Source organism: Salvia splendens, chromosome 7 (genome assembly GCF_004379255.2).
Source record: "Salvia splendens isolate huo1 chromosome 7, SspV2, whole genome shotgun sequence".
NCBI classification, from domain to species: domain Eukaryota; kingdom Viridiplantae; phylum Streptophyta; class Magnoliopsida; order Lamiales; family Lamiaceae; genus Salvia; species Salvia splendens.
This window is the reverse complement of record NC_056038.1, coordinates 33,160,154-33,185,052: the sequence shown is the minus strand read 5'-3', so window position 1 is coordinate 33,185,052 and position 24,899 is coordinate 33,160,154. Positions and strand designations below refer to the sequence as shown.

Below are 24,899 nucleotides of genomic sequence, written 5' to 3'. Positions count from 1 at the left end.
TAGTGATAAATGTACATAGATAAACTTTTTTTGAAATTTTAGATTAAAAATTAATCAATTTATAAATTTTATCACAAATTATTCATATCATTTTTTCGTTATTGTTATAAAATAACACAACTAAGAACAAAATTAATTTATAATCTAAAAATGTTATATACATGTATAGTTAATATATATTATCTTTATTTTAAAATTAATATTTACTCCGTACTATCTTTATGTAATATGTACAATTTATATGTAATATAAATTTATATACCATATGTAATATGTACAATTTATATACCATTAATCCAACTTTAAAAATTGCATACTTTCATTAGTTCACGACTATACTGCAAGTTGTTTGCTATAGACAAGCTCAAATAATGCTATGGTCCAATTAATTGTCTGTCGAGGCTATATCGTGGGATGTTTGATTTTATTGCAAATTTTAAGATATTTGTCGTTTATAATAAATACTTTTTAAAATGTTCGAATATATATTTATAATAAATTTAAGGGGTGTGATCCGTTGCTCAGTATCATCGTGTTGACATTTTTAATAAAATACATTGCATTGATGAGTTAGCAAGTTAGCAATTTAAGAAAAAATAGCATTTTAACTCAAACCATAAATTTAATCTATCTATTACTCTTCTGTCACGTAATAATTGAACCATATTATTTTTCAAAATATTCCGAAATAAGTAAGTCACGTTTTTATTATGGTAAGAGTTAGCCATTTGAATCTGCATTTATCCTTTTTTCACTTACTCAATAAATATGGAGTAAATGTTCACTTGTCGTGTTTACCGATTCCGAAATAAACATCTTTTTTATACTCCATCCGTCCCATATTACTCGCACTTTTCATTTTAGGCCGTAAATTTGGGATTGATTTTTAATGTAATTAAATTAAAATTTTAAGTGTAATGAGACATCGCTTAATAAAAGAGCTCTTAACTTAAACTAACATATTAATTAAATGCATTAATTCTAACTTAAACTATAAATAGTGTAAGTAGTTTGTGACGAGCCGAAGAACAATAGTGCAAGTAACATGGGACGGATGGAGTATTTTTTTCAAATAAAATTTATCCAACTTCTTAATTTGTTTACACAATCTGTTTGGAAGTTATTTTACCTTTTAATCATTCAGTGCATGCATAAAATTCATCACCAAAATTTCTAAATGAGAACTAATAATAAAATTTCATTTATGTTTGATTTTGGTGACTCTAAATCGGACACGCTGTATTAATTAGAAATTTAGAATGTGCGCTCCACACGCCGTTGGTTTGAACGCCCCTTTTCGAATTAAAATATTCGCAAAATTAAGCCACGCCACGCCACGCCAGGAGTCGTATTATTTATATTAATATTAAATCTACAGGGATGAACTAATCAATCCATTGATTTTCTTTTAATAATGACGCCAACGTAGAGAAGCAGAGTTTAACGCCACTTCTCCCAGATTCAGATTGCCATGATTCCGCTAATCATTTTCAGATTCACGGCAACAGATCTTCCGGTAACTCTCCGTCATCGTTATTTGCCATTGTTTGTTCCGTTTCCAACTTTTGTTGACGTCAATTCGTTAATACACTGCTGCTTGATTGATTATTTGTTCCTTTCTACATGCTTCCGGATGAGCGGATGAGGAACTTTTGTTTCATTAATTAATTGGAAAATGAATTTTATTTCGTTAATACACTGCTGCTATCTTCTTCTTTACCTTTAGTGCAAGTTTTTGGATTTCTTATTGACTGATTGGTTTCCAGTTTGAAAATCAAGTTAAGTTCTCTGATTTTGAGTTTGTAACGAGAATGAGATTTTCCCCTTCCTCTCATTGTCATATCCACTCCTTTGCTATATTGATTTTTAATTGATCAATGAATCCAGTCCTTCCTTATTTTTCTTTAGTTTTTACTTTGTTCTCTTGTTTGTGAATGCGCTCATGCTTGTGTATTGGAGCTGTGGAGAGAGCTGCTGTTTGATGGGTTTGTTGGAAAGTAGATTATATCATTGGTTATCACAATGCATCCTGTTGGCTAGTGAAGGATAAGTTGGAGGCATGGAGCAAGTTTTTATTCTCATGTTTTGGGAATTGGTTACAAAATCTGTACAAGGAAAGCCTAGTTTTGAAACTAAAGGAAAAATCAAGTACCGTAGCGGAAAAACAAAGATAGAAAATGTGTTGCCTAAGCTAAAAAAGTTAGTTAGCAGTGAATCTGCCATGTTGGAAGGTTAACGTGCTCCTCCGTTTTAGTTCACATTGGTGCCACTTAAGATGAAAGGAATAGACACGCATAAACTATAAAATCTGTCAGGAAAATTTACTTTTATTTATTAACATCTTTGTGGATGACATGATTTTCAATTTCATTTTCATTTCAAACTTTTTTACACTTGTGGAGAAAAGGTGACCCTGAAAACGTTTTTATTTTATATACCATCTTCGTTGTGCTCCATTTTTTGGGAGGATATGAGAGATTTGTTAAAAAATGCTATTTGGTTCATTCTGTTATAAAATGCATTAAATAAACACTGTGAAAATAATTTAATTTTCTGAGCTTGCTCATTTCCCCCCTCTTTTTGAAGTTGTAGATTCTTTGTTCTACACGCAAATCATAGACAAGCTGTTTATGAATATTTTGTGGAGAAGAGTTTGTGTTTGCTATGACTCTTATGCATGTTGCATGTTGCCAAACATGATATTGTATTTTGAGTTGAAGAATACATGGAGGAGACAACGGACGACACTAGACTGGTGGAAGGATCAGTTCATAATGCCCAGTGGTGGCCATCAGGTCTTATTGATAAACTGCGAGTAATTTCTCTGGCTTCTCCAGATGAAACCTCAAGTTCTAAATCAAAATGTCAGCTTGACTGTGGGAGTCCAGCCCTTCATTTAGCATCACAGATTTTGTGGGACACTGGAAAGCTAGCAGAACCAATTCCGGATGGTTTCTACTTCGTCTATCCAGTAAGTGTTATTATTAATTTTAAGATATGCTATAAATTTTTTGTATGCTAAACTTACGACTAATATATTCTGCTTTGTTTGGTGAAGTTTATAAAATAAGAAATCAAATAGATAAGATAATGTTACTATGTTTGATTAGTTTGGTTTTATTCCTTCCGATCTAATTTTTGACAGATATGTAGATCACATTGCCTCAAAGCCATTTTCAATCACACCTCAAAAGGTTTTTATTATATTGAATTTGCAACCAGTTCTCTTTTCTACTCTGTTATTTTTCAAGAAGTTCTATGCAATGTTGTTACAAGTAATTAAGAAAACTTCTTGCATAGACTCCAGGGATTTTTTTGAGTATCTTGGCCACCACTGCTGTTGCATTCCTATGATCATTGTAATAAATTGGTTCCTGATTCAGAACTTTTAGTAACAAATCATTGTGCTCGAGCCAAAACTATGTATCCAGTTTCCACATCTGTGACATGTAAATTTCCAGACAAGGCCATCTTTTTAATGAGATTCTCCCAGAATTGTTTATTAGCTCTTTGTACGACTAACACCAAGTATGTGTTGCAATTAGTGTAACATATCTCTTTCAAATCTGCATAACAGTGAAGGATTATCGCCATTAAACCACTCAACTTTCAGTCTTAAGAACACAGTAATTTCTGAAAACAATAGCATCGATGTAGAGAAATATTGCGTGAAAGCTCTGGGTTCTAAGTTCTAACAAATTTTCAGTCATAGCCCTATAGTTCAATAGTTCTATTCATGCTTTCCAACTCAGGGTCTTCTTTATTAAGGAATTTTGTATTAGCTTACATTTTGGAACTTGTATATTGTGCATGATGGAATAGTTTAATAAACTGTTCCTTTTCATTCTATGACGTGGATGCCCTATGTGTTTTATTGATAAAGGGATGTCTACTATTTCATACTGTTCGTGCTAATGACTTGATTTACCTTCTCTTCTAAACCAGGCATTACCTTATTAAAATGGCAAGGGGCATTGCAAACCAACTTAATTGTGGCTATCTTGGCTACTTATGATTCCTCTTAATTTTTTAGGAAAGAAGATTCAAGGAGCTTTTTGATACTATTCCCTCCATAGATGAGCTCCAGGCTTTGGATGCTGATGGGCTCAGGCCCAATGTTATTCTTGTTGATGCACGTAAAGATAAGAAGCTTTCTATGTTAAAGCAGCTAGCTGTCACATTGGTGAGGGGACTCAATCCAAATCCTGCCGCCATAATCAAGAAGCTAGCTGGATTGGTGTGCAATTCTTTGAATTCCTTTTCACAATAGTTTTTTCTTTGATGTAGCTTCATAAAATTAAGTTTTTTAAATATATTGTTAACACCTCTATAGGTCTGTGATTTCTTCAAAAGACCCAAATTGGAACCCGATCATGTGAGAGGCGCACTAGAAGCGGTCTCTCATGCATTGGATAGTCAAGGTATCCATATGCTGGGCCATGTAAAGCAAGGATCTTGCCATTCCAAAGCTATCTTATTCAAAGTTCTTGCTGACACTGTTGGCCTGGAATGTATGCTTATGGTGGTAAGCTGCCAACCTCTTTTGAGACAAGCAATGAGTTTTATATTTATCATACCATCAGCAGCTGCTTATCTTCCTAATGTTTGCCATAGCTGAATTTTTCTGCGTAAACAACTCCTCATTTTGTGTTTGTGTTTGGCACTTCTTCCAGGGTTTAGATAGAGAAGGGGTAATACAGCGATCAGACGCGTATAGGCACATGTCTGCCATAGTTGTTTTAAATTCTAGTGAATTTTTGGTTGATCTTGCACGTAGCCCTGGGAAATTGGTGCCATGCTCAGCCAAGGCAGTCCTTCTCTCTCATCTCTCTGCTGGTGAGAGTGATTCTGCTGAAAATGATTCATATGATTCACCTATTGAACCAAATAGTCCAGTGCGTGCATTTTCAGATCAAACAGAAGTTGAAGGGTAAGAATAAATGTTTAGGATCCAGTTTGTGTTGCTCTTAACTTGAACTTTAAATAAAATCTCTTTGTACTGAGCCTTAACCTTTTAGCATTACACCCTTTCCCCTGATACTGCTGGAATATAGTGCTTTCAGCTTATACATGTTGGGAAGTTGTTTAACAATCCAAATCTCAGAACTGATAATCTGATCTTGTTGCGTGCATCTATTTTTATTTCCCACTGAGAAAATAATGTGTACCATGCATGGAAACTTTTTCTGTGTCGTTATCCAACTAAAATAATATTCATCTGATCATGTGATTAGTTTGGGTGAGGTTACTAAATACCTGTTCTTGTCCAGATTATCCCACAGTGAACCAAATGTAGCAAATTCCTTTTGGAGGCGTAGTCGAAAGAAAACAATAGCTGAACAAAGGACCGCAAGTTCAAGGTCTTGTAACTTTTCTAAACTGAAAATGCACTTCTAAATTCCTCTTTTCTAGATGACGGAGGTGGAAAATTTTGAGTGAAGTGCTATACCGAAGTGTGATCTTCAGCTGCTTGAAGTGCTATACCAAAGTGTGATCTTCAGTTTCTAATTAAGGATGTGTATCTTGTGTCAGGGGCTGTGTCCCTCAGGCACTTCTAACTTAACGGTTTTCTCCAACATCTGGCATGCCCTTCATAGCTTTATAGGATACGAACTTAATGATAAAAGTGAATTTTAGTCAAAACCCTATGAATTGTTAGAGCTGACAATATGTTGAGCTAGATCTTTGAAACACTTCTGAACTGCCGCATGTTATCTACTTTGTTCACAACTTATTAGTAAGCTTCGTACGATACTTTTTCGAGACTAGTTTGTGTTTGAGAAAGCATCTTTACTTGTCCAAATACTCAAATATTAGCATGCATGAAATCATATGTAGAATTTTGACATCTTGCAAGTTAGTTTTGGATTAGTACAAAACTAGGCATCAGGATAATTTTTTTTGTTAATTCTCTAAATCAGCTTGTTAATATACTATTCCTCCACATATATTTATGATAGGGTCGTACCACACACTTATTTTTATCTCATCCAAGGGGCTGATGTTTCTAAGATTAGATAGGAATATATTCCTTCCCACCCATCTCATTTTGCATCCTAAAATATTTCTATTACTTGCCACCTCATTTTCTATCAGCATTAGCTAGATTTGCAATAAATTTCATTCATGCAAAAATTGTTCATTTTTTCACCGAGAAAATTAATTTGGTTCTCTGTTCATTCAAGCCAGTGAGGTTGCAAGTTTGTCCATTATATTTCAATGTAATTTTATTGAAATTTGTTCGTATGTTGATGTAACTTCTTGCCATTTTTTCATGTATGAAATGCTGCTTTTACCCATTCATTTAGATTTCAATATCCACTTATTTTTCTGTTGGGCTATAAAATGTTCCAGTCCCGAGCATCCTTTCTTCCGTGGACATGGGCGATCTTTGCTTGGAGATTGCAGGCATTCATTCCGAGAGTATGACAATGATATTAACGCATCAAGGTCTGTAGCTACAGCATTTGTAATATGATAGTCAGTTCACATGAAGCATGTGTTTTATATCCTCTCTAGTTTACTTCTCTCATTCTCATAACAATTATCGATATAAGATGTCTATCAGGAAGATTGCGTCTGTTTGCTGGTTAATTGTCTATCACTGCACTGGAATTAATCCTGGTGAAGCATCGTCTAGCATCTCTAACATAAGCTTGAGACAAGAATTGATCAGCATATAAAACTGAAACATTTGCTTAGTTGGCCTACCGTTGATTCATCCCATTGCTTTAATTACATGGAGTATATTCTATGGAGCTAGCTTCTTTATCCGTCTCATCAATATTGATCTTGTGGTGTTGTTCATAATGATAACATCTTCTCCCTTGGCCCCTATATACTTACAAAAAGATAATGGGATAAAATTAAGGTAAAAACTGAGAAGTGTTCAGTACATTTTTATTATGCGATGGAATTAACTGTTACCACGGTAAACTCTCATCTTAAACTTCGACCTTATACTCACAGATTAATTTTACAGTGCAGTGCAGTGAAGAATCTTTCATTTCTCAAATTTGCTTTCAACATGCATTTCCTCCAGTCCCTCTGCCTTTGTTTTCTTCAGAAATATATTTTACAATGCCTTTCTCATATAATTTACAATCAAATTGAAGGTCTGTTGGTGCATCTCCAATAGAAGCTCGTAGGAGAAGACGGCGATGCATTAGCATGGTTCCCGAGATTGGTGATGATATAGTGAGGTGTTTCTCTCTTTCTGCTTGCTTCATCCTAGATGTGCTTACATTGAATCGGTGATGTTTTTAATTGTATCTTAATTCTTAAAATATTTAGTATACGGGATAGAAATTGTATGACAATTGTACCATGTGAAGGGCCAAACCTACTTTATCAGTGAAGATGGAATGGCTATATGATAATTGACCCGCACACGGGCAATATGACTCTTATTTATTAGATGCCATTTGACTTCCAGAACAAAATTTCCCATGGGTTTTATGAAGGTTGATATTATAACGATTAGGTAAAAAAATAAATTATTGCATGAATTGAGGCTAAATTCTGATCATTGCAGAACTTGATGTGAACTTTCTTGGATGCTTGGCTGAATATGTTCATGAAAAATGTCATATTGAAAATTATGACTGTTGTTATGCATCTATTACTGAATATCTACTTGTGTGTTCTTCTTGAAAGAAGCGCTTATCCTTTTAGTCATTCATGTGAGTTCTATCTGTAGCAAGGCTCTCTGCTTTCTATTTCAGAAACCTCTTCCGCACAGTTTAAAAATATATCTTCTTTACTTGGCATTTTATAGTTTAAGTGTTGCCTTGTTAACAATGCGATTCTGCATGGGAATGTCTTACATGATCATCAAAGTTTGAATTCAGGGCTGTTCGTGAGATGAGTGAAACACTCAAGAGAAATCGTCATCCAGAGGAACAAGTAGCTTCGTCTTATAGTTGTTCCGCGAGTGAACAAGAAGACTACTCAGATCGAGGAAGTGTAGGAACCGTTACCTTTTTTATTCCTTTACACTACACTAGTTAGTGTAATTCACCCAGTAAATAGTTGGCGATGAAAGAGTAATAAAGCAATTTATCTGCAGTGACTAAATTTCTTTATTTTCAGTTTGAGAAATGCTGAACTTTACAGTGGAATATTTTTTTCTGTGGCAATTTATTCCCCTTTTCTTTCATTTTCGGATACCATTTCCTGTTCATTAAATTCAACATGGGTCTTGATGGGTTATTAGCAGTTTAAGGATCTATTAAAAATAGGCTAGCTACCTTTCAAAGTTTTGTTTTTTTTGGAAAATATTACCAACTATGATCTTCAAAATGATGGCAGAATACTTACTCCGCATGCTTTCCATATTTTCTGCTTTATGTTTAAGCGTATGGCCAGTTTTGCCTTTAATAGACTTGTCGCTTTTGCATGAATATGTATACGTGCCTGCTATTTATCTCCAATCTCTATGTTGGTAGTTGGATTTGTTATATAATGACCATCGTTCCTTTCCAGGTGTCAAGGTTCAATCCGGATGCACATGATGGTCTATATAGTCAAAAGCCTTTGACATATAATCTTCCCCTGAAACAATTACACTCTCAAAAGGCAATCTCTTTGCCTTCTTCTCCTCAACGATTTTCCAAGAAAGGTTATCTTATGAATGACACCTCAGAAATTTGTTTGAGTCCTGATACGATGTCAACATTTAATAAAGTGCTAGAGTCTTCAAAGTTCCTGAACCAGCCACTGCTACCGTTCGAAGAATGGAATATTGATTTTTCTGAATTAACCATCGGAGCTCGTGTAGGAATTGGTACGTATGTATGCATGAATTAGGTGTAGATTGAAGTAGAAGCAGAATTATTTGTTGTCATATTTGGAACCGTCTTTATAGTTGCATGTCCTGCACCCCAAGAATTTTGTGCTCCATTGAGATATGTGTGTAACCATTTTTTTAATCTTTTAAATCAACAAACTCTACAGGATGGTTAGGTATAAAGCTTCTGCTCTCAAATTGAGACTCACTAGTTGATACATATTTTCATTAACAGTGAAATTTATCCTCATTACACGTGCTTTGCAAAGTATTTGTTTTCAGAACACTCTACCCTCTGTTTACCTCTCAGCTCTGTTGAAGACTATTTTATCTTCTTCCTCGTGCATTAGGATTCTTTGGTGAAGTTTTTCGTGGCACCTGGAATGGGTTAGAGGTTGGGATCAAAGTATTTCTGGAACAAGATCCAACTGCTGAAAACATTGAAGACTTCTGCAACGAAATATCTATCTTGAGGTAATATATTTGTTGTACCTCTGATGTTATGAATCAGTTGTGAAAATGACATCCTTCGTAAGGGAAATGTGACATATTCAGTTTCTAATGATTCCTTTTCTATCCCACAGCCGGATTCGCCACCCAAATGGTAATCATCCTGCCTAACTGTTTCTTTCTCTGCTGTCAAATGTTTGTTCGCAAAAGTACATTGTCTTTTTCATGCAGTTATATTATTCCTTGGTGCGTGCACAACACCTCCGCGCCTCTCCCTAGTTACTGAATTTATGGAGATGGGTTCACTGTATTATTTAATCCATGCAAGTGGGCTGAAAAAGAAGCTGAGCTGGCAAAGGAGACTCAAAATGCTTAGTGATATATGCAGGTGTGTTGGTGAATGTCAATCTTTGCTTCATCATCTTACCTCGTTCTTAGAATCTTTGGCTTATTGGGATCTTGAAATAAGACCAAAGGCTTGCTCCGATACACACTCTGTTTGGGCTTTTATATAATGTTGTATTTTTGTCTAATTGTAAATGTTAGGTAGTATCTATCATGTCAAATGATGACTTTAATTGATTGGTGTCCTTAGGTTCATCTGTATGATTTTTTGGTTTGTGGTCGGTTTCACTAGATTCTTCTTCATTTTGCCACTTATTCTGGTCCATTCTTTCCTGGGACATATAGGGGATTAACAAGCATCCATCGAATGAACGTGGTACACCGTGATCTGAAAAGTGCAAATTGCCTTGTGAACAAGCATTGGGTGGTGAAGATATGTGATTTTGGACTTTCGCGGAAACTGATCACCAGGCCAATGAAAGACTCTTCTTCAGCTGGAACGCCAGAATGGATGGCACCGGAACTCATTCGCAATGAGCCCTTCACAGAAAAATGCGACATCTTCAGCTTGGGCGTCATAATGTGGGAGCTCTGCACACTCAAAAGACCATGGGAAGGCATACCATCTGTACAGGTAAGCCTCAGCAAACAGCAACTACCGCACAAACAAAACTCCACTCTTTCATAGCAATGCCTCATAGATTCACATGATGCACATTTGTTGTTGTCATGACGAGCAGGTAGTTTATGCTGTTGGCCATGACAGGCAGACACTTGAAATCCCAGAAGGTCCTCTAGGCAAGCTCATAGCAGGTAGTACTTAAAGATTAAGTTGTGGTGTATACTTATACAATCTGTGTTCCTTTGGGAGAAATACAAACTTGATTATTTTCTGTCTTCTTCAGATTGCTGGGCTGAACCAGATGAACGACCAAGCTGTCAGGAGATTCTGTCGCGCCTGCAAGAATGCGAGCTCTTATTGTGCTAATATGTGACTCTTATCCATTTCTTTCAACGAATACATAATACTATTGCCCTTTCTGTGCAATAATTGAACATACAAGGTGTTAGAGGGGTTTGTTGAAAACGAGTATTGCAAATATGGGTCGATAATTAGCAAGATTTTGTACTACGAATGTAGACTTTGATCGGATGCAATTGTATGGAATGAAATAGAGCAAACCGTTTGCATAACGTCTCGTTGCTTACTTGAATTTGGATTGTTAGCAGGTTGCTTCGAAAACAGAACATGAAAAAACTTCTCCTTTGGTTAAAACTTCTGCAGCTAAACTCGTGGGCTTACTGGATTCACACAACTATTGGGCAGTAATACTAGTATCATTTAAAGCCCATTTTCCATTTCTTGTGGAATTTGAACTTTTCTATTTACAGGGTGATTTAGTTCATCCAATTTTATTTTTCATTTTCTTTACTATTACTAGTTGAGAGCATCGAGTCCAAAATGTAGCAGCCCTGGTGGCTCGTGAATCATGACTCATGACCAGCCTAAGCTTATCATACAGAAAATGTGCCCACCCTAAGCTGGGGAATTCTGTTGTCAGTATTACTATTGAGTATTTGAGCAAGAATTATATTCCAATTTGATTACAACCCTTCTCATTCCACCAATCAAAAAATCCCACTTGAAATATATCCATCACTACTTACTTCCCTTAAATCGACTAGTGTCCGTTTCAAGTGGCCATATTGGATGAGATCTTACTATATTTATAGGTTCCACGATTTTATATAGAATTCTTATTTAGTAGAACTGTTGAAGTGGTGTCATTTCATTCACAAATATTTGTACTGCATCACGATCCCTCTCATGAAGTTCATTCCACCCATGTGAAAGAACTAGTAGTCAATTATCATTGAATCAAAATAAACATCATTTGCAGAGATTTCAATGTAATTTGTTGAGAAAACAAACTGTCATGCCCCAAGTTTACAAGAAAGAGGTGCATAGTGCATTGTTCTAAAGGAAAAGGAAGCCCCCATGCCCATGTCCCCCCTCTACAAATTCCACTTGCTATATTTTATAACTATTATTTTTTACAAAAATATTGAAGGGTCCTATATCTCAATTTATTTATTCCTTTACATATAGATTAAATTATGTACTCCATAACTTTTTTTTGTTTTAGCCAAGGACAAGTGTACGATTAAGTACCCATAATTATAAACATACTAGTAATTAACAATTAGGGTTTTGATGTCTGGTCAGCATTGATTTGGTCTTGGATATATATATATATATATATTTCCCTAGAACGCATGCACTTATTTCCTGAGAATATGTCAAAAGAGTTGGTGCAGTTGGCCAACAGAGCCAAACAGATTTATGATTGTGATTGTGATTGTGATCATCATGATCAGATATTCAGATAGAATTTTCTGATGAAAAAACAAGAAAAGAAAATTAATGAAAACACCAACCATAAAATATAATGAGAAAAAAAAGTGGCAGTAAAATTCCTTCTTTGTTACAGCTTCTTGGTGTCAGACTTCTTTCTCTCTATAATTGATGAAGAGAGAGATATCATATTCAGACAGCCTACGACATGACCTCCTCAAAAAATCCCATAGCCATCAAGATTATCATGATATAAGTATAATTAGCTATTGCTAGTTTTCTTAAACCTAATAATTTAGTTTGGATTTTGTGATTTAGGGGAGATTAAGATTTGAATGGACCACGACACCCTCCAAAATGGACCCTCCTCTCCATCCTTCACATGCTGCCCTCTAACATCTACATCTCCACCATTAAATGATATGGGGTCCTCCAATCCAACTCCATTAGACTATATATATACCCACAAATTTAATTAATCAAATCATATAAATTTCAGTTTTATCTAATTTCTTCAATTTCCCTTTTTTTCTTGGGAAGAGACCTTTTCTTTTTGTAGTTGCAAGATGCATTAATCAGTCTAACTGAATTCTTTGGATATGAGTCATAAATATACAAAAAATTTTTTTCCCTCGAGTCACCATCTTGCTTTTGAATTTCGTTATACTTATGAGATTAAGTTGAAAATATAAAGGTTATTTTAAATCAAAGAAAATGATACCAGTGATTTACTGTTCTACCAAAGATAAAAAATGGATCTTGGATTAAAATTTAAAACTATGGAAAAGTTCACCATGTGTATATATTGGGTTAATAAGACAAGCATGTATCACACAAGTCAAAGTTAATTAGCACTTCCCAAAGCTAAATAAAGGTTATCATATCCCTCACTTTTCAATGAAACCCACAATCCACATGACCTTTTCTTGCTTGGGGATATTGGAAGATCACAAATCCTCTCAAAAGAAGATCTCTATACCCAATACCCCCCAACTATGTGCCCCATATTTTGATTTCATATCCTAATTTCTCTATCCCCAATCCATACACCATTAAGAGAATTGAACTTCTCCACCCCCCTTCTCATCAATGAACCTACTTTCCACTAATAGCTTGGATTGGTACACACTAGCAACTTAGCAAAATCATCTAAATGTTGTCAGGTGTCACTTTTTGATTCTGCCACATGTACTACAACCCGCGGCCAGTCGGATGACTTGGAAAAACCAATCATCGACAAACATGTGCGTGTCCATAAGCAACCAACCCCTCACACCCAACCCAAATTATTGAACTTAGTGATGGGAGGATGGCAAGGAGGAGGGAATGATAGATCTAAAAGGCAAAGTACAACACACATTAAATCATAATGGAAAGAGTTTTTCACATTCCAATTCATTACAATTTACAAGTCACCAAATAAAATACATTCCTATTATCCTATATATATATGCCACGTAACATTTTTAATAAAACAAATACTAATTCTCCAACAGAAATAATTAAGTGGAAAATGAAAAAAGAAAGGTCCAAAAGCATATAATAGAAACTTGCATGAAAAAAACAACAACTGAAGTGATTGATACCCACCAGCATTCTCTCTCTATCTCTCTTTCTTTTCAAATATTAAGAGAAGAAGAGAACAAAGAAAAAAAGAAGCTTCTCTACATCTCCCTCTCTCTCTCTAAAAATACAGAGTTTTGAGCCATGAAAAACAGCATAAGGTGCTGCATTTCGTGCATTCTACCGTGCGGGGCCCTCGACGTGATCCGCATAGTGCACACCAACGGCCACGTGGAGGAAATCAGCGGCGCCGTGACGGCCGCGGAGATCATGAAACTGCACCCCAAACACGTCCTAAAGAAGCCGTCGTCTCCGTCGGCGGCCGACGGCATGTGCCCCAAAATAATCGTCGTTCCGCCCGACGCGCAGCTCCAGCGCGGCAAGATTTACTTCCTCATGCCCCTCCCTCCGCCGCCTAAGAAGAAGAGCCAAGCTTCTAGAAGCAACGGAGCTTCCAATAGTACTAACTCCGTCACTGACCTGCTTGTCTCCGATCGTTATTTGAGCGAGATTTTGTCGGAGAAGGTTTCGTCGCAGAGAGACCGGCGGCGAGGCCGCGGCCGTGTTTGGAGACCGCATTTAGATAGCATTTCGGAGGGAGGATCTGATGCCTAGTAAATTTTTTTTTTTTAGTTTTTACTTCATCAGATTATTTACTAGGGTTTCTCAACTCAATACTATTGGCTGTAACCCTTTATTTCTTGTTTTCATATATACTACCTTTTTTGCTACTTTTTTGTATGAGCATTCAAGAAAATAAGGTTAGTTCAAGAATAAATTTCAAGAATTAAATTTATGTGGATTAGAGCAGTAATTAGATGAATAAAAAAATAAAATAAAAACAATATATATGGATAAGATTGATCGGAAATTTGAAAGCGATCCCACTTCTACAGTTGATAGTGGAGTTGTTGCAACTGTGCGTTTAATTTAGTTTTGTGAGTAATTAATTAGGATGAATTAATTACTTAAGTTTGTGTGATGCAGTGATGGTTATGTATATAAGTGATCAAATCCGTTTCCATGTTTTCTGGTTGTAGCTGCCTCAGCAATATTTGTAGTGCTCATATACATAAAAGAAAAAAAATAATGAAAAGAATGATTTTTGAAGGCAGTGATGTCGGTTGGAATAGTTAAGGACAAACGTATTAATTAGAATCTGCTAGGATTGGCCTACTTTACATGTTATATCATATTCTATAGTTTGAAAATATGTTGGTATTGTAAATGAAATTAGTCCAAAGGCAATGCTAATAAATTGCTAAAACTATTATGTGAGTTGGTATCATGTGTTTAAATTATTGCCCCATAGAACACGAGGATTAGTTGGGAAACATTATTTACTAATTGAAAATTAATGATACTTTTGTCAATAAGTATAGTTAAAAGGTAGCTAGAATTGTTAAAAAGGTACTCCCTAGAAAAGAACTTATTACGCTTTTAATTAAAGTGGTACCTTTTTAGTTATAAAATATTACTACTATTCTTTATAGTTAAGGAGTATTAATTATTGCTAGTATTTCGTTTGTGAGCATTGCATTTTCCTTAAAAAAATAAGTATAGCTCACTTTACTAACGACAAATATTACAAGTAATATAATCTTGGCCTTACACACACCACAAAATTAGTAACTTTAATTAGAAAGAATTGCATTAATTAATCGAAAAGTGTTACATGATTTTCATTGAACAGTTATTATTTATTTCCTTTATTTTCATTTTGTGGAAGATTTAAAAGCAACCATTGATAGATAGGTACCAGAAATCATAACTAGTACTCCAACAAACCACATCTGTTTAAGCATATTATAGCAAACACTTTTTGAGTTAGCCAACTTCAACCATTTGCATTTGGAATACAATATGTGGATGACGACTGTACCTACTCTAACATCTATAATATGATCACCACATATGTTTCATATACATCGAACAAAGGCATCATTCTTTATCATAAAACCTACATTATCAAGATTTGAAAATCGAAACATACCATTATTAGTTATAGAGTGTCCAAGTAAAATTGTTCAAAAATATTTCATGCTTATCCAGTAGGAATGGTCATGAAAAATAAGATTATATGATGTAACTATCACGAAGAAATCATCCAAGGATATATTGATAATACCGTCCACATATCCGTCACCATATATTAAAAATGTTACTATTATATAGTATAAAGAATTTTATTCTGTGTGAAAATAATCATCTGTATAAATATAATACATTACAGTATGTTTTAAAGACACAAAAATAAAGATGCAGCTACTAGACTTGTGCTCGAAAATTTTGAAAAATAACCACATTTTAAGATATAAAAAAACGTCCTTAATTAAGTTGAAGACAAATTATTTTAACCTTTAAATTTTAAGAATGCTTCTATTTGTGGCCCCTTATATAACTCGGGACACCAAGAACAATGTCATTTTTAAAGCGTTTGTGATATATATGAAAACACAAATTAATATTCTTAATTGCATTAAAAATGTTTTATCCGTTTTTTAGTGTACTCTAATATTGGATTTTCGTTATCAAAATAAGAGAATTTTATTTGGACCTTTCTTCATTGTTATGTATATACACATTCTTAATTCTCTATATTTGAAATATATACATCATTTACAATATAATCTTGAATACAAGATCCACCGAAATAGCATAAATGTCGATTGCGAGACCCCACACAACATATACCTACCCATTTCATAAATCCTTTTACACACTATTGTATAGTATCTTTTAGAGGGAACATCTTTTTAGGTCCACGAACTTTGCTAAAATATCATTTTAGGTTTGTGAACGTTGAAAATATCATTTTAGGTCCGTCAACTACAAGTTAATATCATTTGAGGTATTTTAAACTTTTTCTGGATGAAAATGCCCTTAAGACATTCAAAGGTCAATTTGGACAATTCTTTCGCCACTCATCTTGCATCAGAGACCTAGAGTCCAACAATTTTTAACGACAAAATTTTTATATTTAACTTCAATTTGGATGTTAATTGTTCTCCATTCTGAAATTCATATAAATAATACTTCGAATGACAATCCAAATTAATAGCTATCTAATTTCAAAACAAATAAACTAAATATAATACACAAATCACCTATAGTAAGTTCTTAAAATGCAGTTTAGATTGAAAAAATAAAATAAAGTATCAAGTCTCAATTCAATATCCCTAAATAATTGGTCATCTAATAATTGAAAAAGTAACACATATTTTTTACGTCAAATTGTAATTATATTTAAATTCAATTTGGATGGTAATTAAATTAAAGAGTAGTAAAAGAAATTGTTGGACTCTAGGTCTTTGACGCAAGATGAGTGAAGAAAGAATTGTCCAAATTGCCCTTTGAAAGCCTTAAGGGCATTTTCGTCCAGAAAAAGTTTAAAATACCGCAAATAATATTAACTTGTAGTTGACGGACCTAAAATGATATTTTCAAAGTTCACGGACCTAAAAGGATGTTCCCTCTATCTTTTACACTTAACTAGAGTGCCCCAAACATAAAATTCATCATTTATAATTTTATATCAACCATTTGAAATTGAAGGCATGGGCTAAAACTAATCGGAATTTTAAATTAACGCCGATTGCCTGTATTACGGGATGCATAATATAAATTCTATAAATGAAATTATGATATATACTAAAATTATTTGTGATGTTGATACATATAATAATCGTCCCCACAATAGTCTGGATAAACATAATAATTACATATAACTAGCAAGTGGGCACTCTCTTTTTTCATATTGTTTGTATAGAGAAGAACTAATCACAAGATGCCAACAACATCACTCACAAAGTTGATTCCATCATATATAGAAACTTCAATGTCACCACAACATATATAATCCATCTCATTTTAATTTTGATTCGATCAAAATTCATATTTGAATAATTGAATCTTAACATCATTCCATGGGACATAATGTCACAATACTTTTGCTATACAAACAAATTTATATATGTAATACTTTGATTTTCTTTATATGACACAACAAAAGAACATGTATGTAGATATAGTGGATCTAATTAGAGGTAGGATAATTGGGATCTCAATCATTTGACCACAAATAGTTCAAATGATGAAAAATATCATTTTCTCAAATTATGTTGGACTTATCCGTGTGCTTAATATTAGAATATTGTTGTGGATTAGGCATAGCCATTATGGCCGTGTCGTCCGCATTCTATATATTTCATGTGCTTTAATTGTCACGTCAACTCTCTTCCATTATCCTCAAAAATAAAACTCCAACTAAAAGTAAGGAATAAATAATTGCAGCTTCAACTATACACTTAACCTCATATTCCATTCTTTTTTGCACTAGTCTTCTATGAAGGTGATGGCCTCGTTTAGGAAACTTTTGAGTTACTTACCACTATTGATTGGATAAAAGAACATTGTAGTTGTTCCTTATTCTTTTGTATTATTTGAAAGTTATCTCACGGCTTTATAATTAAAATGTACTTGCTTGAAACTTCAGCAGAATGAGATTGTCGTTTTTTTATGAAAGTTTGTTCACGAAAATATTGTCTTGTGCAAATTTCTACAAAACTCTACCAAGATATGGAATTGTAGTGTTTTATAAAAAAATAAATCTACCAATGTTATGCCATTAGAGATATGGGCCATCCACATTTCTATTTCTCCTTATTCTTATTAACTTATTATAGGACAAAAAGAATACAAAAATTCAAACTCAAAAAAGTAAAAGAAGAACACTGAAAACACAGATATAGACACATGTGGATCTTTTCTTGTTTCGGCCCATTTAAAAATGGTCCAACTACACGATGAATATCTTGGACACCAAGATTGGGCCTCCATAAAACATACAGTTACCTGGCCTTAATTTTTTTATTTCATATTTATTTTAGATGTTGACATGTTGTGGGAGTGATTTAGGTAATAAGTTGAAAAAATAAAACTAAAAATATAAATACTCCTAGTAGTTTTCCGAGAAGAGGAATAAAATAAGCACATTTTAGTGAGATAAACTTAAATACTACTATCGTGGAATATTTGATTTATATTATTTGAATACTTCGTGTTAATTTATATAATTTTCTCTCACTTTGTCAGCTTTCAAGAAACCACTGGTTTGAGATGGAAAATGGAAATAAATTGAATAACTTGGCCTAATATGATTTATTTTAATTAAACCAATTAATTTATTAGTAATTTACTAAAATATTAAATTCATTTTAAAAATATAACTTTTCTTATGATTATCAGACCATCTTAAATTGGATTAAAATAATCCCTTTAGAATAAATAGAAAATAATACTGTGAAATAACTTCAACATTTAATATAATAATTATTAATATATTTAAAATTTACAAAAAGATATTATATGGTGAGCTACCTCGTACCAGCCATCTAAATGCATAGTTTTATTCTGATCATTATTAGATTATAGATTAATCTCTTTCAAATGATTGGTAGATTTTACTAGTAGTATAATTGAATCATAAAATTGAATATTGTGAAGATAAAGTCAGCCCTTGAAATAAATAAGTACCATTAGTGTTAATATACTGACATCACAAAATCAAGCGGCAAAAACGTTGAAAGTTGAAACCCCACACTTAATAGATTAGGTATAAGTTGGTTGGTTACAATAAATGAAAAAAAACAAACCCTAGTCGTCGGCAGCAGCAGCAGCTAAATAGAGATAAGAATGGAGCCGGCCGGGGTCCGGAGAGGGCAGAAGCGTCATTTCGGAAGAGCACACGGCAATCGCATGACCGGACAATTCCAAACCCACGCTCCTCGTCATCGGCCCATTCACCCCGTGCGTCTTCTCCCTCTAATTTTCCGCCTAAGCCCAAACCATTTTTTTTTTCAGACAAAAACTCCCTAATTCTACTCGCCAAAAAATTCAAATCCAATAAAAACCTAACCCACAGACGTTACGTGACGCAGTTACCAATGACATTTCGGCCGAATTCGCGTGACCGTCGTTCTCACGCGCTCCCCCCGCCGATGCCGATACCCCCTCACCAGTCAGCCCTATCCCTCCCCTTTTTACCCCAAACCAATTCCATCTCATCATCATCCTCTCTCCCCTTCCCCTCCCGCCGCCTCTCCTTTTTCCACAATCTCCTTTTCCGATTCCTTCCTCTCTCAGATCTCGTCGCTCAATTGGATTTGCTTGCCTCGTCTACCCATGGGCGATTTGACCGAATCTTCCACTCCTCAGCCGCCGCGCCAGGGCCCCTTCCGCGAGGACTGCTGGACGGAGGAGGCCACTTCCACCCTCGTTGATAACTGGGGGCAGCGTTACCTCGAGCTCAACCGCGGCAACCTCCGCCAGAAGGATTGGCAGGAGGTTGCCGATGCGGTCAACGCGCTCCACGGCCACACGAAGAAGACGCACCGCACCGATGTGCAGTGTAAGAACCGGATCGATACTCTGAAGAAGAAGTACAAGACCGAGAGGACGAGGATCGCTGAATCTAACGGAGCCCTAACGTCGTCCTGGCCGTTTTTCTTTACTCTGGAGCACTTGATCGGATCTAATTTCAACAAGCACCAGCAGAGTAAGGTGATTACCTCCGCTGTGCCGATTTCGTCGGCTCAATCTACGCCTCCGTTGTCTCTGCCTGCTCCGCCGCTGGCTGTGCCGTTATCCTATCGCAAACCGATGGCTCCTGCAATGGTGACGCCGATTAGTCTGCCACAAAAGCGTCCGATGCTGTCTCCGGCCATGGACAAATCGTTCTTCAGGAAAAATTACTCAGCAATGGCTGCTGCAGCGGCTGCAGCTGACGATGAAGCTGATGATGATGACGAGTTGGAGGGTGATGAGGTGGAGGGCAGCGAGGATGGGGCTGACGAGGAGGAAGAGGTTGGGCAAGAAGGGATGAGGAGACTGGCCAAAGCTATAGAGAAGTTTGGGGAAATTTTTGAGAAGGTAGAGGGTATGAAGCAGAGGCAGATGGTGGAGTTGGAAAAGCAAAGGATGCAGTTTGCTAAAGATTTGGAGGTTCAAAGGATGCAGTTGTTTATGGATACACAGGTCCAGTTAGAGAAGGTCAAGCGGGCAAAACGACCTGGATCTTCTGATGGTATAATTGTTATACATCGTGATTTAGTTACTTTTCTACCAATTTGTGCCTTTTTGCTTCTATGTTTACCTTTTCTCTTTTCTTACTTTACTGATTATATAAATGAAATTGCATACTTTGGCATCAACTAAGAATAGGTAAATTGCATACTTCAGGTTGTGGCTCAAATTACCTTGGTGATTCTGGTTTTCCCCTGATCATGTAGGTAGATGGGAACGAACCTGCAATCTGAAGTCTTTAGTTGTTGATGGATAGCATGTGTTTTTCATTTAAGAGCTGATTATTGTTTGTCCTTTCATATGTTCCTTATGTATATAGGTTTTTCTATATCGTTCCCATTTTCTTTTGTTTAAGTTATCCATGAGAATTGGTTGGCACATTTTGTTATGTGAGCCAACGGGGTATCTTGTTGATATTAGGATTATCGAGGAAACAAGAAACTGCTCATGTTATCTGCTGGAAACTCTCTTCCAAAAGATTGCTCTTGAATATTAAAGCACGTTTTGGCATCTAAAAAATTGTGTGCATTTTTGAGATATGATTGAATCATCAGTTTTTTGAGGTTGATGGACTATAAATGCTAGTTGCTAGATGTAGGGCATTAAACTCGCATCTTACAATGTTCTTTGGGAGCAATGTTATCAAATAGCGGATGTGGCGGCGCCATGGCGCTATGGCATGGCGTTCAGGGGTGGAAACGCCATAGCACCATGTCGCTGCCATAGCATCGCCATATCCGACTTTTGACAACATTGCATGTGTCTGTATTTAGGAATGAGGCATTATGCAAGAAACATGGAGGTTAGAGTTGTATTTTATACTTTATTAATTGTTTAAAGTGTTTTTAATGTTATATTTTAATTATTTTCTAATTTCTGAATTATATATAAATATATAAGTATTTTTTTATTTATTTAATTATTGACCGCCATATCTGCCATTCTAATACGCCATATCCCTGTGGCGGTTTTTAGGTGAACCGCCATAAGCCGCCATACGAGATTGATAACATTGTTTGGGAGGGAGCCTGGATTTAGCTTGGATGGCTGATGAACTTTCTTTGAATATATCATAACATTTAGTTGAATATATCATTAAAGACTGATGATGCTAATACAATAAAATAAGTACTAATATTGACCTGATCATCTACTGTTATGCTAATTACAATTTAGTGTTGCACTGTGCTTCATTCTTTGTTGTTCCTATGTAACATTTGTTTTGAATGTCTCTAAAAGATTAAATATTTAGATCAATAAAATGTATTGTTTGAACAATGTTTTGTTCTTGCTTCTTTGTTCTGTATTTTATGTCTGTGCCATTTCATGCTGGATAGGATACTATATGTTCAGTTCTATGATTGAAATGGTGCCTGTTGAGTTATGAATCCTTTAGCTCTGGAATTGAGTATGTCATTTTTGTCTCAGCACAACTTGTTTTAATTTATCTGCCCTTGCTTGTTTGGCTTCAGCAATTATGTGTTAAAAGTGGATGTATAATTAGGAATAGTTTCAGATTGTGACTATGGCTATTGCATTGTGCATATTCCCAGGGGAAAACATCTAATTGTTTGTATCACCATCTATCTACATTTGGTATACTTTTGTCCTTGATTTTTTTCTGAGCTGTGATTTTCTGGCAATTATGCAGATATGTATAGCTAGGGCGGAGCAGCTGAGCGCTGAACAATGTGGTATTTCTTCTTGTTGATGGCTGAAGAAGATTCTTTGGTCGGGAAAGAATTTGACTAGCTAATTTTTAAGTAGAAGAGAGATTCATGTCAATGATAGGGTTCCTTTTGATCAATCTACTATGGTCTGCCCCATATGTTTGGCCTGTTTAGGATCATTAATTTTTATTCTTCTGAGTGGATATAGCAGTTTTTAGTGTTTGAATATGTTTCCATATAATCATTCGCATCTATTGGTGTACCTTCTATGATGACTTGTTAGAGTAGTATGCTTTCAATATATGATGTTTCTGGTAGCAAGTGGTTCTCAACCCTCAGGCCTTAACATAAACTATATAGATGGCTTCTCATTCATTATTTTCTAGGTACTTCAGTTTTGTTTTGCTTTTCTGTGTCAGAAACATCATTTGATTGCATTGTCAATTTCGCTCTTGTTTGTTTATATCTATATGTTCTGATATAGCCGTTTGATTCGTGCATAATTTCATTTAGCATTTGTTCCTTCATATATACCTTTCATTTCATATACTCTCGTTTGTTATTTGTAGAAGTTTTATGAACAAAAGCATGTAGACAATTTATTCTAAAAGTAGCAGTGGTTTTTTAGTTATTCTTTTCTATGGGTAAATGAATATAAATTTAAAGGCAAGTAACGCGTTCCTACATGTGTAACTATTGAGGGCTAAGAGCATCCCCATCCGTGCTCATGCCAACGAGCACGGATGTGGGCCCGGACTCACTTTTACTCCTTGTCCTTAGGCAAGAGCACAACACCCACATCCGTGTTCTTCTGCAAGGACAAGCTCAAGGGTCCCACCATTCTATTATTCAATTTAAATAAAAACATTTTCACAATATTAAAATGCATTAAAATTACCCGAAATACTATTACAAATTATAAAAAAATAAAAATTACATAATTAAAATTCTAAAAATTAAAAACTACATAATTAAAATCCTAAAAAATAAAAATTACATAATTAAAGGCTAAAAATACCCCTATGGAAGACTATTCATCCGACACTACCCTCAATGTTCTTTGAAGACCTCGTATCATTGCCACATGCGATCGAAGTTGCTCGGGGGTCATAGTTGACCTATCGGTCAAATTGAGTTGGGCCAAAACCCCCCACAACGAGTTGGTGGGGGGTTGAGGTGGCACAAAGGGAGCGGGAACGGGAGCTGGATCGGGGGCGGATGGAGTCACGGCGTGACGGCGGTTGGCCGTCGACTTCTTCCTTCCTTGCGACCGGCGTTGGGAACTACTCGGGCCGGCGTTGGGGCTACCCAAGTTAGCTCCGGCGAGCTGGGTGGACACCTCATCGGAGCCTGCGTCGGATAGGGATACCGACCTCGGCCGTTTTCCGGAGGAGCTAGAGGAGGATGATACGCCTCCCCTATACTTCGGATGCACACGCACCTCCTGCCAAACATTGTGGTACTTGAACGGTGTATAGTGTTGGGATTGGTAGGTCGCCAACGCGGCACTGATGATGTCGACCTCGCTTATACCGCTCCCCGCCGACCGCTCTTCCTGGAGGTCATACCCCTTGAACTTTTGAATTTCTTCGTTGGCTTTGTATATGGTATTGCGCACCATACTCTCGTTGCCCTCGATTGTTCCAGCCGGCCAGTTTTGATTGTACCGGCCACCAAAAATGGTCCTCGAATTGGTTCGTGTCAATCTCCGGATCTTCGGAGATAGACAAAAACGCTTTGAATAATTGATTCATCTCCCCCGGAGTGTACAGGGTGCGGGCACTACGAGTAGGAACAGGAGGAGTTTGAGAGCCGCCGCTCCTTCCCGCTCTAGGTACGGGTGGCTCGGGTGCCCACCCGTATTGCCCCTCGGGGGCATCTTGGTCGTCCACCGAGTAAGGCCGATAGCCACCCGGAGCTTGCGAACTTTGGGTTTGAGGAGGGGCCGAAAATTCCGTTTCTGGACTAGGAAATGGTTGCGAGCCGAACCATTCGTGGTTCCAACCGCAAGAGTCGGAGGGGTGATCGCTAGAGTCGGACATTTTTTTGTTGTAAAAGTGAAAGAAAGATTGAGAATTGTAAGAATGGAAATAAGAGACTTTAGATGAGAATTGTGTAGTGTGGTGTGAAATTTTTTGTGTGGAAGTGGGGGTATTTATAGATGAAAATGTGAATTTTTGGGGAAAAAATTGAAAATAAATTAAAAGTGGGGAGAAAATGGATATAATTTTTTGGGAAGTGAGAAAAAATATATTTTTTTAATCGGATTTTTTAATTAAAATCCAATTTTTTTAAAAAAAAGAAAATTGCCAACGGTATTGCCGTTGGCCAATCAGAGGAGGACACGTCAGCTGCTCGCTGGCACGGACGTGCTCGATGCATCGAGCAGCGAGAGCGCGGCGGCCAGCAGCGGGTGCCGTGCCGCTAGCACGGACGGACGGACGCCGTCCTTCAACCGCTGCGGATGCTCTAAACACCCAATCTGGGTAGTGTAATAAAGGGCCCGACTTAGTTCACGTGATGAGTGCTGAATTTGATACGGAAAAGATCATTATTAGGTGAAGGCATTTTGGAATGTATGTGTGCGCAGTGCGCTTATTGAAACCTACAGTAAATTCGATTACCAAATTGACCTAAACTGAAT

At 36.0% G+C, this 24,899-nt stretch overlaps 3 protein-coding genes across 8 annotated transcripts; all 3 read left to right on the top strand.

Moving 5' to 3' along the window:
* The first annotated feature begins 1,377 nt into the window (after window positions 1-1,377).
* On the top strand, window positions 1,378-10,777 carry LOC121741583 (probable serine/threonine-protein kinase SIS8). Of its 6 annotated transcripts, none has more exons than XM_042134417.1 (16): window positions 1,378-1,516; window positions 2,587-2,971; window positions 4,034-4,237; window positions 4,334-4,525; window positions 4,674-4,930; window positions 5,271-5,360; window positions 6,355-6,450; window positions 7,116-7,202; window positions 7,851-7,965; window positions 8,485-8,785; window positions 9,139-9,262; window positions 9,373-9,392; window positions 9,470-9,626; window positions 9,929-10,217; window positions 10,324-10,396; window positions 10,489-10,777. In XM_042134417.1, exons 2-16 carry the CDS (start codon window positions 2,726-2,728, stop codon window positions 10,569-10,571), a joined length of 2,334 nt encoding a protein of 777 aa, XP_041990351.1. In that variant the 5' UTR covers window positions 1,378-1,516; window positions 2,587-2,725; the 3' UTR covers window positions 10,572-10,777. The 6 variants fall into 6 exon arrangements, with proteins under 6 accessions (XP_041990351.1, XP_041990350.1, XP_041990354.1 ...); XM_042134416.1 differs by having other exon boundaries at window positions 1,385-1,516; window positions 2,593-2,971; XM_042134419.1 differs by having other exon boundaries at window positions 1,394-1,516; window positions 2,721-2,971.
* A 2,707-nt stretch (window positions 10,778-13,484) lies between these two features.
* On the top strand, window positions 13,485-14,233 carry LOC121740908. Its single transcript, XM_042133562.1, has one exon. The coding sequence runs from the start codon at window positions 13,647-13,649 to the stop codon at window positions 14,115-14,117; it is 471 nt and encodes a 156-aa protein (XP_041989496.1). The 5' UTR covers window positions 13,485-13,646; the 3' UTR covers window positions 14,118-14,233.
* A 4,914-nt stretch (window positions 14,234-19,147) lies between these two features.
* LOC121741035 (trihelix transcription factor ASIL2-like) lies at window positions 19,148-22,572 on the top strand. Its single transcript, XM_042133718.1, has 2 exons — window positions 19,148-20,586; window positions 22,237-22,572. The coding sequence occupies exons 1-2, from the start codon at window positions 19,686-19,688 to the stop codon at window positions 22,248-22,250; spliced, it is 915 nt and encodes a 304-aa protein (XP_041989652.1). The 5' UTR covers window positions 19,148-19,685; the 3' UTR covers window positions 22,251-22,572.
* The last annotated feature ends 2,327 nt before the right edge of the window (window positions 22,573-24,899 follow it).

Coding starts and splice junctions, on each gene's coding strand:
- LOC121741583 (XM_042134417.1), top strand. CDS start 2,726: ATGGAGGAGACAACGGACGACACTAGACTGGTGGAAGGATCAGTTCAT. Junction 4,526..4,673: donor TGGAATGTATGCTTATGGTG/GTAAGCTGCCAA, acceptor CACTTCTTCCAG/GGTTTAGATAGAGAAGGGGT. Junction 9,263..9,372: donor AACGAAATATCTATCTTGAG/GTAATATATTTG, acceptor TCTATCCCACAG/CCGGATTCGCCACCCAAATG.
- LOC121740908 (XM_042133562.1), top strand. CDS start 13,647: ATGAAAAACAGCATAAGGTGCTGCATTTCGTGCATTCTACCGTGCGGG.
- LOC121741035 (XM_042133718.1), top strand. CDS start 19,686: ATGGGCGATTTGACCGAATCTTCCACTCCTCAGCCGCCGCGCCAGGGC.